Below are 20,270 nucleotides of genomic sequence, written 5' to 3'. Positions count from 1 at the left end.
TGTTCCAATTATGTGTTTAAGCTACTTGTTGCATCAGAATGGATACAATCTCACAATCGGTCTGGACATTACTAAAGGTCACATGCTGCTATATTTAAACATCCTTTGAGAAGCCACATTTACAGATTGAGATATAGGTGCCTGAACACTCTCGTTTACGTTTAAACATTAAGTGTAGTACATTTACAGTGCGTTATTCCTTCCGCAGGAATATCATTCATGGCATGTTCAAATGTAAACGCTTAAATCGGCGAGATCAATAACAGGTGAGCGTCCTCCGTGACTTCTCTGCAAGGTTTGAGGCTTGTGGAAAGTTAGTTGACAGGAATTATGCTTTTTTGTACCGTATATCAGTTTGACGATTACGTTCAATACACAGCTTATTAACTCCTATGCAGTATTACCACTCCGTTCACAGATGCCTCGTATGACACATTGCATTCAATCGTGTCAAGGAAGGCTACAATCTGGTTCATGTTTTACTTAAACTGGTACTCTGAAAATCCCTGTAGAATGCTTTTACTGAAAATTCTACAAGCATCATTTGTGGCAATTATACATAAGTAAGCAAGAGCTCCGGACTAGTCTGGGTCACATTAGGCTGCAAGTCTTGACTAGATCAATGCTTAAAAGGACCCTGGCTTTGACTTTCTCACGTAATAGCTCAGTCAGGCAGAGCAATGTTTAAATACTAAATCAATTATTATCATGAGATGCTGTCATCGGCTAAGTCACATGGGCACTGCACACCTGTGCAGAAGAGCGCTCGAGCAAACGCTGGGGGGGGGAGGGTTTGTCCGGCACCTCTTGACTTGCGTTTAAAGACTGCGTCGCACAGTGTATGTGCGTGCGTCCGTGCGTGATATAAATAGGACTTATTTTAATCATTATCAGCTGATGAATTAGTGTTAAACAATCCAACGTCTCCCTGGCCTAAAGCAGCGAGTGACACAGCAGCCTTGTACGGCGAGTCAACCAAACTTTAAGGCATACAACAACGTTTTGTCGTTGTTGTTGTTGTTATCAAGACAAGCACAATGCCGGAGAATGCAGATGTCCCGGTAGAGAAGTGCGTTGCCAATTACCAGCAGGGACGTGTCAGAAGACAAGCTGAACGAGCACTAACACAATGGCAAGGTTTGGTTGCAGGTATAAGATCTGTGCCCAAATGCCGTAGGAATATGCGCCGATTGTTGCAAAGTGTATTTGACGAGCGATACAAAATAAATGATAGCTGCTGTGAGGTTAGTCGGCATTGCGCGTCACGACTACGGACCTCACACGCTGCACGCATCCCCCCCACCCACCGCCCCGCTGTGAAAAAATGAACAGGCTCACGCGCTCGCTCCAAGACTCGTGTACGCGATCACCACAGCAGTGTCGCTGAATCGAGTATAAACATTGCATATCACGACTTTGTGAGCAGCAAACAGTATTTACGGCATTTTTTTGTCGACTAAAAACTAATGTACGTGCTATTGAGAGACAAACGATGGGATGACACCCCTTCCTCACTTCATTGCCAATCAGAGTGCATTAGCACCGGACAAAACGATATGTCCGGTGCACAGCCTCGCAGGTATGGGCGGCACATGACCGCTCTACACTGGCCCTACCAGCATGTCCACTTGTACGCTCACCGTGTTCACTTTCAATGTCGAAAGACTCAAAATGAAACACCAACGCCGCTACTCGAGGACAAGCCTGGACTGTGTGGAACAGCTGACGCAGGAGGGAGACGTCAAGCCTGCCGAATAAAGATATGCATTTCAAATGGTTGCACTCGTGCCTTCAGTTGCTTCTAAACGCGTGAGGTTAGAGGTAGAACACTGCTTTGTTGTACGCTTTGGAAAATTGCAAGACGGCGAGCGGGTCACTGTTTTAAATTTGATCGGAAATATCTGAGCGCGGCGAGAGGAATCACGGCGAGTCCTTTTGACAAGAAAAAAATGGGAAACGTGAAATTCACTATGAAACACATGTCACTCACTATGCCATGATAATGCCATGATGCTCGTGACAACATTGTGATGATTTATATTTTTATTCTCTTAGCACTTTCGTAAATGTTTAATTCTTCAAATATTTAACCAATGTTTCTTCTTTTTTTAGAATGTCATTTTAATATTTTATTTACATGTCACTTTTACAGGCAACAAATCATGATTTATAATTTAAATTATTATATTACAATATGAATAAAAGTCACAATCTACAGTACAGTCGTTCATAAAGTGAACTTTCAGCAATTTTGCCAGACCAAAAGTTGATACCGAAATGCATCGATAATTGTTAAAACAGAGAAACCTCACGAAGCCAGACTTGTTTAAGCCAAAATTCACGGTTAGCCGGAAAAGGCTCCCTAAATAAAAACAATAAAATGTTACAAATAAACAAAAACCAATCCAACTGGAACAAACACTGCGTGCGGTTATGATGTGGCCTAAATCTCTACGCTTATTTTGTGTCGGAAAATTCTAAAACGCACGAATTACTTCCGACCATTGCAATAGGTTCACTGAAATTGACGCGCGTATGTGCGTGAGCAATTCACAAGCTATAAAACACGCTTTCACTTCGTTGTTGGTTGGAGTTGGTTGCACCGTGCACGCGCTGCAATGCTCTACTCGTGTTAGATTTCTCTCTCTCACTCTCATTTTAGTTTTTATTTGTTTTAATTTCACAACAAAAGTTTATGATAATTGTTTTTTTACCCTTTTATCTGGCAACAAAACTGACACCTTTTTTTACAAGAAGTCATGTTTGCATAGACTACAATAGCTGCAGTCATAATGCAAACAAAAAACACAACTCTGATAATGTACGCACTGTCCTCTGACATTATCAGAGTTATGTTTTTTGTTTGCATTATGACTGCAGGTATTGTGGTCTATGCAAACATGACTCCTTGTAAAAAAAAAGTGTCAGTTTTGTTGCCAGATAAAAGGGTAAAAAACCAATTATCATACTTTTTACTGGCAAATGAGGTTCCAAAGGAACAAAAGTTTATTCAAGCCTGGGATAATCAGTCTGTTTATTGGGTTAAAGAATCATCCATTCTTCCATCTCCGCTGCACGTAATGGAATGTGAATAATTGCGTTTAAAGTATTTGGCCGCGAAACATTTCCACGCGATAAGCCACTTGGTCGAGCTGTCATTTATGGGCAGGTCGCTCGTGAAAAAGAGCCGTGTAGCTAAGTGGGCCTTGACCTGTTAAAATAAAAATAGTTTAGATTTAGTTCAGTGTGTTATTTAAATTGTAGTTTTACTGGGTATCCCCCATAACTGGGCTTATCCCCCCCCCACCCCACAATTAGTCTGGCTTCCAGAGGTTTTACTCCAAGTACAATGGATTTTATGTACCACTGTTTTCACATTTCATTGTTTAAAAATTGTATACTGTTAAAACATTTTATGAATCGATATTTAGGGTAAATGCCTCATAAAACAGTGACATTCAGAATCATGAAAATATTTCCAAATTAACTCAATGTACGAAAGAGCCATCATCAATAATGCAGATTATTACTCTCCTCATATTGTAGACGTCACCGATAGCGATTCGATTTAAATACAGGCATCAAAAATAGATTTTGGAATAATGAACATGAAAAGCTATGAAAAACTATGCATAGAGGTAAAATTTCACTACGGTATACAATGAAGTCACACAGTAGGCCAATGAAAAACAGCAAGCATTGGTATAAACAGCAAAATAATAATAGCTCAATTTAAATTCTAATGATGTTTTACTTGAAGCAGACAAAAGCCGATACTTTTATCTCATTAACCACAATCGCAAACAGTTTTATATCTACTGCTTAACCACCCCTAACAGCACTGATTCCAATCACAAACGCAGCAAATCAAAACCCACTCAACATTTGGCCATGACTCAAACATATTTGCATGTTATATGCCACACATATAGGATTGTTATCGTATGCCACAAAAAGAGACTATGTATAAATGTGGTATATAAAATGTTCTCCAACCATAATTTTAAAAACATAAATTAAATGCTTTAACCTTAGATAATAAAGTCAGCTTTGAAACATCATACACAAAAAAATAACAGCCTCATCCAGAAGACCGCGACACATCTTTGTAAGAATAAAGTGTTAGAACTGTCCATGTACATGAATGATGACAACTTTAAATTACAAAACTGTAGTGTACCTGGCTGCCTTAACCTCATTAACCCAGCGACACGGCTCGCAGGGCAAACACGTCAGCACATGCCTCGGGATCGGCTCAAGGGTCAAGAGGCGGACGGGCATCTTGTGCGCTCAAGTTCTCTCGACTCCCCGTCAGTCCTGGAAGATCTCCAGGAAGAGCGGAGGGAAAAGCACGGAGGGGCACGTCACCTTCATGTGCAAGATGCGGCTGGAGTGACAGGCCCCAATGAGCCGCAGGTCTGTCACCTTCATGAGCAGCTTGGGCCAGAAGTGGTTAAGGCGGTGCTCGCGGTGGTTGATGTAGTGCTCCAGAGCCAGTAGGTAGGTGTCCTGCAGCTTCTCCACCTTGTCCACATTCACCAGCCCAGGCCGGTCTTCGGTCACCCAAAACAAACAAGGGCCCAGCGAAACAAAACGTGTCAAGGCTTTTTTTTTTTCTTAAACTGCCGCAAAACCACTTGACGAGTCAAGTGACCGTCGGTTAGAAAGCGCCTCGCGGTGTGTCGTAGACCAGTAGACGTAAACAATGGGTGCCGGTTAATGCTGCGGGTGAATTAAACACCAGCGATTCAACGCCGGCAGCTGCACCAGTGGGCGTTAGAGATCTCGTGACATTTTTTATTTTCAAGAGCAGGCGACTGTGTGCCAGCGTCACTGTCCAAATTGACCAAATAATAAACTTTAGCAGCAAAATACTTAACTGCGATTAAATCCCTCCCCCGCCCCCCCCCCCCCCGACTGGCAGAGCACAGAGCTTGGAGATGTGTTGGCACCGGCGTCTGGCTGCTTTGCAGCTTATCTGCCCTAATGAGGCTCGATGCCCCCCCCCCACCCCGTCGAGTAAACTTTTTTTTATGTTTTTGTGTTCCAACATTATTTTGTTGACGTAACTTTGCCGACCCACCCCCCTATTGGACATCTGTGAATAAGAGCTTCATGACTCCATCAGATTCCTCCAGTCTCTAAATAAAGATTCTAATATTATCTTGCTGTGCTCGTGGTGTGATATAGAGTAATACGACTTGTGCAAAAAAGCCCAGGAGTCAAAGCATCACTCGAACTCCACGTGCAAGTGGTCGATATTGCATATTCCTAAGGTCAGTCTCTCCAAAGGATGACCACTTTAACTTCCTAACTTGTGGAACTAAGTTCGTCCGCCTCAAAGAGATTACAGGCCAGGACCACATCTAACGAGGATTTTACTCCCAACTTTCCAACTGTGGGCAAGTTGGGTACGGAATAGGTGGTAAAATAAACGTGTGTTCTACCTGTGGTGTGCGTGCGTATAGCGACACGATGTGGCTATAGCAATTGTGGTAGCAGCCCTATAGATCATGGTATTTGTGTTATGCTGTAAATTAAAACTATTCACCATTCGCTCATTAGACGTGAAAAAATACCAGCCACTCAACTGACACGAATGGTCTGATATGCAATATTCACCAGACTCACCACTCAAAAGATTAACCTGACACTCACCAAACTCACCTCTTACTTATGAGACACTAACCACTCACGTGACACTCACCAGGGTCCACCCACCTGACACAGACATAGACATGGCTAAAAAGGCATGTCTCCTAAAATCTGTGAATTTGGGTCACTTAGCGGAAATGTCTGTACTTTGTGAATTTTCTACATATTATTCGCAGACTTCAGGAATTTTTCCACCAGTGGTACTATACTACAATAAAACTATTTTCTTTACCAGTTAAAGCCCACTGACCTATATTGCTCCTTTTCAGAAGCGACCTGGCCACAATAAGCTCAACGAAGTGGCTTATGATGCGCAAATGCATAGCAGCCAAATAATCTAAACGCATGTTTCTAAATGTGGAGGGAAAAACTGGAGGACCCGGAGAAAAATCCATGCGACCATGGGGAGACCATGCAAACTCCAAATATACATGCATCTTCAGGGTGGGAATCAAACCCACGACCTCCTGCATACCAGGCGAGGTAGTTAACATCTCGCCACCACGGCCCACGTCACCGCAGACTCGAGGAGTTTCACTGCACACCCCATTGGGGTGTCACTCCTCTACGCAGTACATCAATAAAAAAAATAAAGACAAAGATCCCCCATATAGCCTTAACAGACTGTTGGGGCAAGTGCTGTAATTGAGCACCTATGAAGGCCAGCACAGCACACAAGGAGGTGGGTGGCCAGCACCACGCCCGACCGCCTTTGTCTCCCCAGTGGCTGTTTACACACTGCACCAGGCACTCATTTGAGGCCGAGTCGGCCTAGGGGAGGCCCAGGAATGGTTCAGATATTCATCACCGGTGTTGGCCGTGAGAGGGAATCAAACTCGGGCATGGGCAGACTCTCGCCAGTAGGCGGCGCACCACTCCCTGGGGTTGGCATGCGGTCGTCAGCTTTGTTGAACCTCCCATGCAGCAAAGCAGTGAATAACTACCAACAATTATATAGCAATAAAATAGACACAAAAAACGTACTACGCTGTACACAGTGGGATACGGCGTAGAGCTCTATGCAAATCGTGTGTAAGGGAATTCTAGACGTGCTGATCTAGATTTGGGTGTGTAAGACGCAAAATCCTCGACCATCGTAATAAATGAAACAGACGTCCGTTTCTGCACTTGAACATCTAAAGCCACGTACTAATCTTCACACGCACGCTTTCGCAGTCAATGTTCGAATTGACAATTGAGTTTTTGGTTTGGCTGCGGAATGATCCGGCCAGATAACTGCGGCAAGATCCTCCGACCACGCGACACGGCCAAACAAACCGAAATGTCACATCGCTGACAAGGGTTTAACTCACCAACTGTTATCTTTTCAGCCTCGCTAACTGGCAAAGTGAAGAATAATTCTCACACTAAAAATTTAGCAATTAGATGCACGACACCTCGCTTGAGAGTAAGTCAAGCATCTCCAAGAAAATCAAGTCAGAATAACCGTGTCACCTGACCCAGCTTCTTAAAAATGTATAATCATTGGTCCAGTTAAATTGAAAATATTTAGAGTTAATACATTGACAAATGAGTAATATATAGTTTGAATCTCATAGCTTGTTCCTGCCAGGAATCTCAGTGAGTTTACATGGAACACCTGGGTATGTCCCATGACCTCCTGCAAATGAGCCTCTGAAATTTCACACGGGCGCAAGGCACGCCTAGTCACTTTGGTGACGTCACCAACCACTCACTGGTGAATGGGGGCTGCTGTTGCTACTTTTGCTGTGCGTAGGTGAAATATCACACTGTGTGTTTAGAAGAGTCTATAAAATGATCAAACTATTTCTACTTTACCAGGAGAGGCTCACAGCGATATTCGCTCTGTTTCAGAAGCAACCTGCCCACAAATGATAGCTCAAGGAAATTGCTTATCACGTGTAAATTGATGGGATCGAACCCACAACCTCCCGTATACCGGGCGAGGTAGTTAACATCTCGCAGCATGGCTCCGTCATGCTCTCACTTACCCGTGGACATGAGCAGCACCGCCTGCAGTAGCGCCACCTCCGTGTCATCCAAGCTGAAGGCCGCCAACGAGCGGCCCAGGTCAAAGATGGCGTCCGACACAAGGCCGAGGCCTCCGTTCTTCAGCTGCTCCTTCTTGACGGCGACTTCGCCGTTGAGCGTGAGCGTGTCGCTCTCGGGGTCGTAGCGCACGGCGGCGCGCAGAGACATGATCTCCATGCAGCAGCCCTTGAGCAGCACGATCTGGTCCTCGCACGGCAGCTGCGGGGAAAGGGCGTGCACGCTCCACATTGGGCCCTGCTCATTCATAATAAACCTCGTTGGCAAATGCTGCACTATACTTGGCAAATTTCGATGTAAAGCTTTCGTGACTGCAGGGATTCATCTGCTTGGTTCTTTCGGTAAAGTCACGTAGAATGGAAATAATAAAATAATAAAAATAAAACATAATAAATTAATTTTATCATGGTTTTTTAAATTTTATTATGGAAATAATAAAATAATACAAATAAAACATAATAAAATAATTTTATTATGTTTTATTTTTATTATTTTATGTGACTTTACCGAAAGAACCAAGAATATATACTTGGCGAACTCATTATCCCCATTACCAAGAAGCCCAAGGCGTCTATCCAGTTTCCTTGTTAAACATCCCTAGGACAAGAATGTGAATGGGTGACGAAGACTTTGACATTGCGCCACACCAACCGTTTTGAAACGACCTTGTTTCCTCCCCCGACATCGTAAATATTCCTTAAAAACATATCCTGAAGCAGACGCTTAGTCCTGGATACAGCCACATATGCCGATGTGATTTGTAACTTTGATCATACCTGTATAGTTCAATGTTCATGTGCCATTTTATTGAGGGACTACTGCAGCGTGGTGTTATCTTGCTGTGGTCTGGGACTGTTGTTGTTTTTGCTGCCTCGTCCAATGTCGATAAATCGTACTTATATATTGGGATAATTATTTACTTAGCATTTTATCTATTTGCACTATCGTTTTTTGCATTGTTCGCCGTTGTAACTTGCCGACCCACTCATACTGGACATCTGTTAAAACATAACTTCATAGCTCATCGGATTCCTCCGGTAGTCTAAATAAAAATTCTGATTGGTCCACAAAGGATTCGTCGACACTAGGCTCTGTGGTTAGCGAGCAGCTCCAGGATTGCCTGCTGTTGGCCAATCACTAAACTGCTATTTCAGCCAATAACGGATGACGTCACCCACACAAGTAATGCGCATTTCAAAACAATGCTCACAGTAGAACTCCAAAATTCCGTGGCGATGTTGGACACGCGTGTAGCGAACCATGTAACCTGTGGCACACTGAGATATTACTCCGAGAATACACGCGGCTGCCTGACTCCCAAGGATCCGTGAAAATGTGCAGGTTATAGGAGCAACGAGAGCATGTGACGAACCACTCTCTTGACCCGCAGAACATTTACGCATTATAGGAGTTGCCACGTCGCAAATCTTCCATATGGCTCTGCAGTTAAGTATTTTTAAAACTAATTATCCAAGTTTTTATTATCCTCAACTGCATTACTGTCAATCTGCATCTTGGTTGTCTCTGCATCTCCAATTGTCTCTCTACATTTGTCTCTCCCCATCTCCATTTCTCTCTCCATTTCAATTTGTCTCCTTCCATTAACCATCTCTGGCTGAATCTCCGTTGCTCGCTGTTTCTCTGTTTGTCTCTCTGTATCTCGGAGAAACAGAGACGGGTTCGAAGCATTTCTGTGATGCGAACGTAGATATTTTCAAGAAGCCAGCGACACTTTAAACACCGCTGCAGTAAAAACAAAAAACATCTCCATTTCCAGTGTCTCAATTATAGGACAAATTATTCACTACTATCGGGAAACTTTCGTGGATAATAGAAAATTTTAGCCACACAAAATCCTTTAAACGTTTCAGATTTCCACCCCCCCCCCCCCCACGACTTACAGTTGTAGTTTCTGCGAACCGAATGGGCACTGAGAATTAGGATTTGCAAATTGTTAAATGACCGATAATTTTCTTTTATTCTGTGGGCCTATCTCTAAACCCATCTTACCCATATGCCTTGCCAGGCTTGCCCTGGGCACACAAACTAGGCCACAAAGGGCTCAGGGCTTATGGGTAAGCCCACAGAAAGAAAAATAAAATAATAACAGATTGTTCTATGTGTGTTTTGGGTGTACATGATCAGAATCAGAAGTGTATTATCCGAGTAAATTACCAATTGAGGTATACAGCTCTTTCTCAAGGGCGACTCGGCCAGCAGACAGACAGGGCAGCAAGAGTTCATAAACAAGGTATCAAAGATGACAAATAAATAAAACCAAACTATCTTACAACACAATTACATACATTTGCATTGTTTCCACCTCTATAATGCACACATGATTCCTTGTAAAAAGGTTTCAGTTTTGTTGCCAGAAAAAAGGGGGAAAACCCTATTATTATATTTTGGTACTGGCAAAGGAGGTCTAATGATGTGTGCAATCCGTGTATGTGCATCTGTGTGTAGTCTGTGTGTATTTAATTGTACGTATGAGCCTGTTTTGTCTGTACGTCTTTGCCTTTGTGTGTATATGCATATATATGTGAAACACCAAAGTAATGTAATAAATAACAACGCTGCAAGAAGTTGCATCAGCTGACCTCGGTAAACATGGGCAGCTTCTTGGCAAAGTCAACGACCCGGGTGATGGACGGAGTGATGATGGCTGTGAAGTGGGTAAAGGCCTGGAGGTCCACCTTGTCATCCCCATCCAGGCTGGACAGCATGGACTCCTGGCCAATATCCTCAGACTGACGGTGCACATACATAGAAGACAACAAACCAACACGCGCATCAGTAGACTATCCCCACTTTGCCGAAGATGCGAGGGGCATTTTTCACACTGAAAAAAAAAAGACGCGGCACGTTTTAGACACGGGCTGATATTTCCCGTAACCGATGTTCCCTGAACGTGTCGCGATGATTTTCAGCAAGAAGAAATGTTATGCAAGATAATTAAATTCAGGTGTGCAATGACTACACCCTTAAACTTTCATCACTAAAGAGTAGGTTTTAGAGTAGGTTACCATCCAGTGTGAATTAAAATAGTCAGTAAATGTGATCACATCTGAATGTCGTGTACAAAAACTGTGGCCATATTTATTTTACAGACAAGAGGAGTTAGTTGTTGGTAAAGGAATAAAGTAAAGTCGTGAGCCTCGACATGAACAGGGGGGAAAACAGTTCCAGACCATGTGACCAGCAGAGGAGAATGACTGGGTGCTTTAATATCTTCAAGTGTACCTTGGAACACGGAAAAAGTTTAACTTATCTTCGGCAGCCATCGGAAGGTTCCGTACATTGTGAACCAGTAATAGCAGCGTTCTGGAAGCAGGCGAATAAGGCGACCACAACCCTTTCAAAACACCAACGCATGGCCCCTGAGAGCACTGCTCTAGCGAAGCTCGCATCCCTCGAGGACAAAGCAGTGTCTAACAAACGTGTGTGTTGACAACCACACGTGTACATAAATGTGTTGAACTTCTAAAATGTCATCTGTTTTTTTTTAAGCTGGAAAAATGGTAAAAGGATGGCCCCTTTGACACGCAGGCTTTAGCGACCACTATTATTCGTCACAAAGGTTTTTTTGGGGTTGGATCGCGCAAGTATAAACGTGTCCTTAAACCCGCCACAACCCGACACAGCCAATTAGTAAGGCTCGTCACGTAAACAAAACGTGCCAATTGGTTACTACTTCAGCCCACCGGTGTGTTGGAGAGTAAAGCGCCATCAAGACAACGGCGCTGCCCGTTGCGCACTGAAGCACGTGAACCAGAGGTCGCAACCGGGTACCCGATACCCCTACCCTACCCGATACCCGGCTACCCGTACCCGGCCAGGTACGGGTACAGGTACCCGTTTGCGACCCTGGTGCGGCCGGGTACGGGTAGACCTTGAGTCACTGGTGAGTAACCGTTTGTCACTCATTTCGGGTAGGGTACGGGTACGGGTAGGGAACGGGTACCCATTTGCGACCCTGGTGCGGCCGGGTACGGGTAAGGAATCAAAACCTGTTTGCGACCTCTGGCGTGAACGTGACTGCGTCGAGCAGCGCGCCCGCGGCATTCCTGGAGTGCACTGTTCGGTTACGGCGCGAGAGTAACGCAGTTGCTGACCATGAATCGCCTGTGCTCCTTCCACTGGCTCCCCTGGGCGTTGGTGGTGCAGTGCGCGGCCGTGACGAGCTGAATCAGCTCCCACTCCTTGTCGCTGGGCCCCGGTCGCTCGATGACGTTGCGCCGCTTCTCGTCCTGCTTGCGCCGCTGCCGGTTCTCCTCAATCAGACGCCGCTTGGCCAGCCGCTTGCCGTCATCCAGCACCACTGCCGCCGCAGCCGGGAGACGCAGCCGCGGGTTAAACGTCGCGGAGGGCGGGGGGGGCAACGGGGGACATCTGCTACGCACCCCGCGTGCGATAACAGGGACGCAGAAGTATTGCACTCTTATCGCCCTCGGCTGTCAAGTTGAAACAAGTGGAAGAGTGACCCCGCTACGGACGTAAGCATTAGGGGGGACGAGCACATTCATCGCGAGCCTTTTGTACCCTCCTGGCACAAACTACTATTTTATGATTTGTGTGTTTTTTATTTAACACGTACCAGGCTTTCGCGACCAATATTATTCATAATCAACGTTTTTGGGTTTAGATCGCGTTATTTATAAATGTGTCGTAACCCTCCACCACCCGACACGGCCAATCAGTAAAAAAGTGTCACGTTGACAAAAGACAAATAGTTCACTGCTTTAGCCCACCGCTGTGTTGAAGCATGAAACCACAATAAAATTGTGAATGTTGTGGTTTCACGCTTCAACACACCGGTGGGCTAAAGTAGTGAACTATTTGTCTTTTGTCAACGTGACACTTTTTTACTGATTGGCCGTGTCGGGTGGTGGAGGGTTATGACACATTTATAAATAACGCCATCTAAACCCAAAAACGTTGATTATGTTTTTTATTTGTTTACAATTTACAAAAGCAGCACTGAAAGAATTGCTATTCTGAGACAATTATCGCTGCCGACACCAAAACAAATACATTCTGTAGGGCGGTGCTCAGGTGCTGTCTACAGCTATTGGGTTCTTTATCAACATTGGAGATGCTGTACAGAATCGTAATCTGATCAGGTGGAGCTTAAAACCGATATGTTGTGGAGTTTAAGTGGGGTCGTAATTATATTTAGCCTATTATCGCTGGAGGGATTTTTTGTTGTTGTCCTTCCCCGCACCTCCGATTGGCACGGTGCAAAAGAAGTTCAACATAAACGGAATGGGCCCCACTTTATAACAAAGTAAACAGTGGTCACCTTATAAGCCAGAAGAGAGGGAACATATTATTAAACCATAAATATAAAACACAGGCGGTCTCCAATTCACGGCAGTCCGATTTACGGCGATCCGCATTCACGACATTTATATAACGCCACCATGAATCGATTTACGATGCAGAAACTTGATTTACGATGCATCTTCCGATACGACTCCGAACACATTTGAACAGAGTCGGTCTGGTTTCCGATGTGACTTGGCATGGAGCTTTTGTGATTCTCAAGTGTTTTTTTTTTAACTATTAAACCTATTCGCAAGCGAAGGGCTCACAAGTGATGTCATCACATCTATCCCTCTATTTAGGAAAAGAAACAGGATTATTTATCTACAAATCTGGCTGTCCCCCTGATGATGCAAGTTGTAATTCATGTCGAAACGTCGTACTCAGATTGTAAATGTTGCGGCTGTGCTCTCCAACACACCGGTTCACGTGACAAACCTTACTAGTTGGCTGTGTCGAGTGGTGGTGGGTTTAACGACAAATTTATAAATTTATGGGACCTAACCCAAAAAAAAACGATATTATCTATTAAACCCTGTTAAACATGGCTTATAAAAGGAAAAACACACCGGTAAGTGACGTTTCTACTATTCATGGGAAAATAGGGTCCGATTTACGGCTATTCCATTTGCGACGTTGTTTCCAGGGTACGCATTGTGTCATCCTCGCAGTGGCTTTTGGCTGGCCATCTAACAAAGACGATCACTGCATGGCACGCTTTCACATGCGCCTCTGCGGCCATCTGGAAAGCACTTCCTTCTGATATTAGGAAACCATTTTTAAATGTCAACTGAAAACTTTGCAACTGCGTTTTGTGTTTAGTTTGCTGTCCTTCCCCCGCACCTCCGATTAGCACGGTTGGCTACGTACGTTGTTGGACCAGATGGCGTCATCTGGTCCAACACCATGTGAGACTAGGCTCTAAGCAAAGCTGTCTCGGGTGTGGACCAATCAATTTCAAGGACAGTGCATACATTATCAGAGTTGTGTTTTTTGTTTGCATCCCGACCGCAGGTATTGTGGTCCATGCAAACATGACTCCTTGTAAAAAAAAAGGTGTCAGTTTTGTTGCCAGATAAAAGGGTAAAAAAACAATTATCATATTTTGCTACTGGCAAAGGAGGTTCCAATGGTGGTGCGTGAAAGCAGTTTAACATAATACATACATTGTGTGACATCAAGTGCATCGTGGCGGACGCGTGGATGTAACGTACGGTCAGAGGCCATGCCCACAGCGATGCACTTCTGGTAGCGGCACTCTTGGCACTGGTTGCGTGTGATCCGGTCGATGATGCAGCTGCCCTCGTACTTGCACGCATACGAGGGGTGCAGGTTTTTCTGGATGGTGCGCCTGAAGAATCCCTGCAATGAAAGCACACGGCTTGGGTTCTTAGAAAATGTTTTGCACTCCCCCCTATGCAAAGTTACCGCAGCATCATCCGCGGTACCACACATGGGTGCTGCTTCCGCGACTTTGATGAAGTACAACAGCGACGGGTTTTGGGAAAAACAATCGATTGTGCGCGCAAACTCATGGGTTTTTAGCAATGAAACCCAAACGACGACAAAAATAAGGATATTTGCTTCCCATGTTGTTAAGCGGCAACCGCTCTGGTCATTCTTCACGGAGAGGCTTCGTCGTATGTGTGGGTCGTCATGATGGTTTTGTGGTCACATTCACTTCGATGTATTTTGGTACGCAAATCTGTAAATCACTCCCATCTCCAGATCACCTCCTATTGGCACCATCACTTCACCCTAATTAACTAATGCCGCAAAAAAGGTCGCAGTGATTGCACAGCAGAAATTAAGGCATTAAGTGAATTCGGGCAAAAATGTGGGTAACCTTGTAAAGGTCTTGCCTTTAAATTTCGATTTTCAGACGCTGTCGCCTCGACAGACCTGGTTTTCACCTGAGGACAGCTGCTTGCGTTGTGGCCGAAACGTCGTGAGAATTATTTTATTATGTTTTATTTTTATTATTTTATTACTTCCCTTCTACGTGACTTTACCGAAAGAACCAAGAAGATGAGTCTTGCCTTTAATCAAGGTCAAGAAATCACCTTGGCCAATGCTGTCCATGGCTCCACACCTCACTCTCACCTGTTTCCTTCAGCCAGGTACTGCCGTTGTTAAATTGACAGCTGACCTCCGACTAGCACGGTTGGCCACGTACGGTGCGCAAAGAAGTTCAACATGCATACAAACAAAGTTTACTCTGACAGTATCCCACAATCTGGCTTTCGGTGTTCCCTTCGGCGACAAGCTCGCAATTACAGTCTTCACAACCTGCTGCTCGAGTGTGAAGTCATGTCCCATCTATCACGACTTCCTTTTCCTGATCACATCCATAGCATATTGTAGATTAGCACGGGTGGCTACGTACGGTGCGAAATAAGTTCAACATACATACATACATATTCCTTGCCACGTGATATATGAACTTCCAAGTTGACCGATAATATGAGCATCCTCTGCATGCACAAAGGCCAACGTTTATTTTTGTTATTTTGTTCAAGCCCAACATACACCAATTTCCCTTAATGTATAAAATTATTATGCCGCCCATAACAACTGTTCGTGTTGGTTGTGGTTTTTCTGCGACGAAACATTTTAACAGACTGCACTCTCAAGCACGAATGCCAGTCATGTGACCAAATCATTACATTGCTGAATATTGGGAGGCGGCAGGCAGCAATTACAACCTCACCCCACCACCTCCCGGCAATTCAATTCAACAATCAATCCTCTTTTAATGTTGCGGTCATCGTAGCAGACTCTGGTGGCTATGGAGTAGGGGGGCAACATACAAAAGAGATAACCGCAGATTGTTACGCACGCAACTCGATCCACGTGTCGTGCGCTTTAACCATCGATGGATTAATTGACGCGTCGTTAGTTACACTGCTGATGTCGGGCGCCAGATATTATTTCTATTATTTTTATTTTATATTTTTACCTACGTGACTTTACCGAAAAAACCTAAGAGTAGTAATGAAGTAATTTCAGTTTCAGCTTGGCATTCTTCATAACACCAGACCACAAGTTTTTGCGGTGGTCTTGTTTCCTACGAAAATGCGGCTTTGCCAAGATCTCTGTTAAGTAAAGTTCGCGTGAAATGATGAATGTACAGCGATTGCCGAAGGTCGCCTCACTTCCCAGGACTGTGCACGCTTCAGTTGCGCTTCTCAAGGAAAGCGCGCGCGGCATGCTTGACATCTTATAAAACACAGCGCAAGAGATACAACGGGGGGGGGGTCCCTCGAATCACCATGATTCGTAACAACCATTTACCTCTCCTCTCATCGATTTGACGATTTGCACATATTGGCGGTACACCCGTGTGCGGTATTTCCCCGCCATTTGCAGCCCCGGTCCGAAAGTCCTGCGGGGTGCGTTAAAACTCGTCCTCGTGATGTCGAAGTCGTCGGAAGACGATTGTCAGTTCAACATTTGATTACAGATTTTTATGAGAACCGGTGTGTTATGCTGCACCGTTGCACCGTCAATACGTCCAGTTGGTTGTCATGATCCAGGGTCAAGGTTCAATCCCAGAATCCACCTTGTTTACATTATCATCGTTACTGTATTTTTGTGTTGCTTTTCTCTTTCTCTCTCTTGCTTGTTTAGTTTTGGTTGCTTTTATAATCCTCAATTCAACCTAAGCATATTCTGCACTCCGATTTGCATTAATTGTAAAAAAATAAACGATTCTCACATCTAAATATTCGACGCGTGTATCTTGACCATGAGAATTAATTTCAATTGATAAATCGACGAATCGTTACACGTACATTAGTTACTGCGCGATAATTAAGTGCATTGCAGTTTCTGGCATAAACTCTTTATTGGGGGCACGTTTCCATGATAGCGCATGAACCACCACTTACACTAACTGCACAGTTATTATGGGACGCACCGAATACAATCTGCTCCTGCACACGCATCTGTGCACGTGACGGTTAATTTTATCTGTGTCTGGCATGAGCCTTCCCGAGTATCACTTGGCCTATAATAAGAACATCGTGCAGTGTGAAAGCACATCACACTAACGAAGACAAAGGTGGACTTGGCAGAGTGCTGGCTTTGTCACCCTGCCACGCCGTGAACTTTCCCCTGATGGACTCCACCTTCTCAAAAGAGGATTTATATTTTAAGTTATGACATTGTTCTAACCGAGTAGATCAGAAGATCTGACAGAGAGCGGCATATATCAATGAGATGAATAGGTCAAAGTAAACTCCGAAAAAGGAAACATATGTACTTTATCCCAACCAACAAAGTAAAATAGGTGATATTTACCCCAAGTGAGGACATGAGTTGGGGCACTAAGGTTTACTAAATGTCAAGTTCAGAGGGTAGAAGGGAGATGTGATAAACCGCTTCAGGGTGCCGTGGTGTAGAGATGTTAACTACCTCGCCTGGTATGCAGGAGTTTGTGGGTTCGATCCCGACCCTGACGCCTGCTGTTGTATATTCGGAGTTTGCGTGTCTCTCTCCCCGTGGTCACGTGGATTTTTTCTCCGGGTCCTCGGGTTTTTTCCCCTCCACATTTAGAACCAACATGCACTTAAAGTATTCAGGCCGCTATACATTTCCGCACAAGCCATCATTTGTGGCCAGGTCGCTGCTGAAAAGGAGCTGTCTACATCGCTCGAGTGGGCCTTACCTGGTAAAATAAAAATGTTTAGTTTAAAGTTCATCCACAAGGTGGCGCCCTCGAGCAAGGATGGCATCTCCTCGCACGGCGTTTCCCCGATTCGTTTCAGGTTGATGAACCCCAACAACCTCCCCCAAACCCCGTTATTGGAATCCAACTGTTTTCACGCCCCAACAATACAGCTAAAACCCTTCAATACTCGTGGGGTTTTTTGTTTTTACTCGTCGCGTTTCGCGTAAACTTATTGCAGTGTTATTTAAAATTTACGGGGTTGTATTTGGGGCCGTCCATAAATGACGTCACGCGATTTTGGACGATTTTTGACCCCCCCCCCATCGTCACACGGCGTCACAAAAAGTCAGACCCCCCCCTTAAATATGACGTCACAAAGCTCTGCCCCCCCCCCCCCAAATAAAACATGCTTCAAATCGCTTTAAACTATTGTCATTGCAGTGCGTATTTAATGTGGCGCTGCACTCTGATGCTGTAGGAGAAAACATTTATTAAAAAGTCCATTTAATTAAGTAGAACGTTTTGTCTATATTTATTTAAAGTTGCGCATTTTGATGTGACGTCACATTTCTCAACCCCCCCCCCCCTCGTCACACATCGTCACAAATGTCTGACCTCCCCCCCTAGGTGCGTGACGTCATTTATGGACGGTCCCTTTTTAAATAGCTCCCTACTAACTAACCGACAAGAAGTGGCGAGCCATTTGGAGCGACTTTTCCCGGCCGCACCGTTTACAGATGAGTGCTTTTCCTCTGCATTCGTGTTTGTTGAACTTATTTCGCACCGTACGTAGCCAACCGTGGAATTACGTTTACTCGATAACATCAATTGATTCATATTTGCACGTTAAAATGTGTTTACGTTCATCACTCTCAAATCTCAGCTGAATAACACAATGCTACACTACAATATATGTATTCATTAATATACACACACACAGTTCAAATGTTCATGTTTAAACGCAACGTATGTTTATGCCCCCCGAAACCTATTTTTCCTCAAGCTTTGAGTATTAATATTCGCGGATTTAAGATTCGTGCCGTTCTCCAGGTAAGTATTCCCCAACAAATACGAAGTGTTTACTCTACATAAGTCTGTATTACATCAATAATTCCATGCATAGCCCACATATACAAAAAGACAAAGCTCCCCTCCCCCCCATAGCCTTATCAGACTGTTGGGGCAAGTGCTGTTAGCGAGCACCTATGAAGGCCGCATTGTACACGAGGGGGTGGGTGGTCAGCACCACGCCCGGCCGCCTTTGTTTCCCCATTGCGATGTTTACACACCGCACCAGGTACTCATTTCAGGCCGAGTAGACCTAGGGGAGGCCCACAACTGGTTCAGATAATCGTCACCGGTGTTGGCCGTGAGCAGGAATCAAACTCGGGCTAGTAGTGCAGCACGCTGACCGTTGCACTACCACTCCCCACATATACACATGCCATGTACACAGGCACACACCTACACACATACAAACACACATACAAATGCACGTGCACACACTTAATTTTTGTAAACGGCCACTGCCCGTAATACCAACTATGATAGATTACATTTTATTTTAAGGAAGTTGTTATTTACAAACTTTTAGTATGTTTTGCCACGGCGCACCCGTAAGACTGAACGCTTATTATCCGCGCCCTCTGCATGCTCCCAGTCAATCACGAATACGCCGCGCTTATCGCACACACTCGGTAAGCTCTCTGGAATAACAACGCTGTTTTAAGTCTGTTGCACAACTGGCTTAGACTCAATGACGGGTCAACAAACCGTCTGCCACCGAGCAACCGGTTCCGGATCCTCGGGGGTTGGAGACCCTAATAGGGCTGCCTTGGCCGTATCACCGCACAAGGCGTGGTTTGGGCTAACCCCTCCGATTCGTACGGCGCGAAAGAAATTCAACATACGTGCATACGCACGTACACAACACAACCCGGTCACGCCAAGGGTGGCACAGTCGGGTTTTTTACAATCGGGTTTAATTGTCTTTTTTATATTAAACCCGATCATCTGAGATTGGGAGAAATCCGGTTTAATTGGTTCTAATTGCAGAACCGCACTTCGCCAACTTCTCAACGATGGGCTTCGTCCATTCCAAATTAAGGAACTCACTGGCGCCCACGATTGTGGAGGAGAAGCTCGTGTTCATCAAGACCAACCTGCCCGCCGCATTCTACGACTACCCCGTGCCCGATGGCCCCCTGAGTACGATAGCAGCACCGACGAGGAAGCAGCCTAAGCCATGGATCAGAGTTTCGTATTCATTAAACCAGGTTGTAATTCCCCGAAATCGGGTTTAATTGTATTAAAGAAAAAACCCGATGCCTGCCGCTGGAAAAATCGGGTTTTTTCCACCCATGGGTCACGCAGATCACTCCCGTTCGGCTGTGTGGGCACGCGTCAAACCTTGCATCCTTCGCAGGTGATGCACCGGTAGTGATAGCCAGTTGCCTTGTCCCCGCATACCACGCAGGGCTCGTTCTTGTCCAGGTAGCTGGGCATATAGGCACCTGCAAGCGAGAGGTAATTTGATTTCCGATGTAGCGATATTGCATTGTTGCAAGCCATCTTCAAAGCTTAACAT

General features: G+C 44.8%; 1 protein-coding gene across 1 annotated transcript in view; it reads right to left on the bottom strand.

The window, feature by feature from the left end:
* Positions 1–2,836: 2,836 nt before the first annotated feature.
* Positions 2,837–20,270, bottom strand: part of THRA (thyroid hormone receptor alpha) — a 96,299-nt gene continuing 78,865 nt past the window's right edge. Inside the window, exons 4-9 of the mRNA XM_078871588.1 lie at positions 20,093–20,196; positions 14,226–14,373; positions 11,802–12,007; positions 10,287–10,436; positions 7,629–7,887; positions 2,837–4,553 (exon numbers count right to left, since the gene is read on the bottom strand). Of these exons, the coding sequence (XP_078727714.1) occupies positions 4,312–4,553; positions 7,629–7,887; positions 10,287–10,436; positions 11,802–12,007; positions 14,226–14,373; positions 20,093–20,196 (1,109 nt within the window). The 3' untranslated portion in view covers positions 2,837–4,311. The remainder of the gene's footprint in view (positions 4,554–7,628; positions 7,888–10,286; positions 10,437–11,801; positions 12,008–14,225; positions 14,374–20,092; positions 20,197–20,270) is intronic.

Source organism: Lampetra fluviatilis, chromosome 2, assembly GCF_964198595.1.
Source record: "Lampetra fluviatilis chromosome 2, kcLamFluv1.1, whole genome shotgun sequence".
In the NCBI taxonomy this organism is placed as follows: Eukaryota; Metazoa; Chordata; class Hyperoartia; order Petromyzontiformes; family Petromyzontidae; genus Lampetra; species Lampetra fluviatilis.
This window is presented reverse-complemented; position numbering and strand designations above follow the sequence as displayed.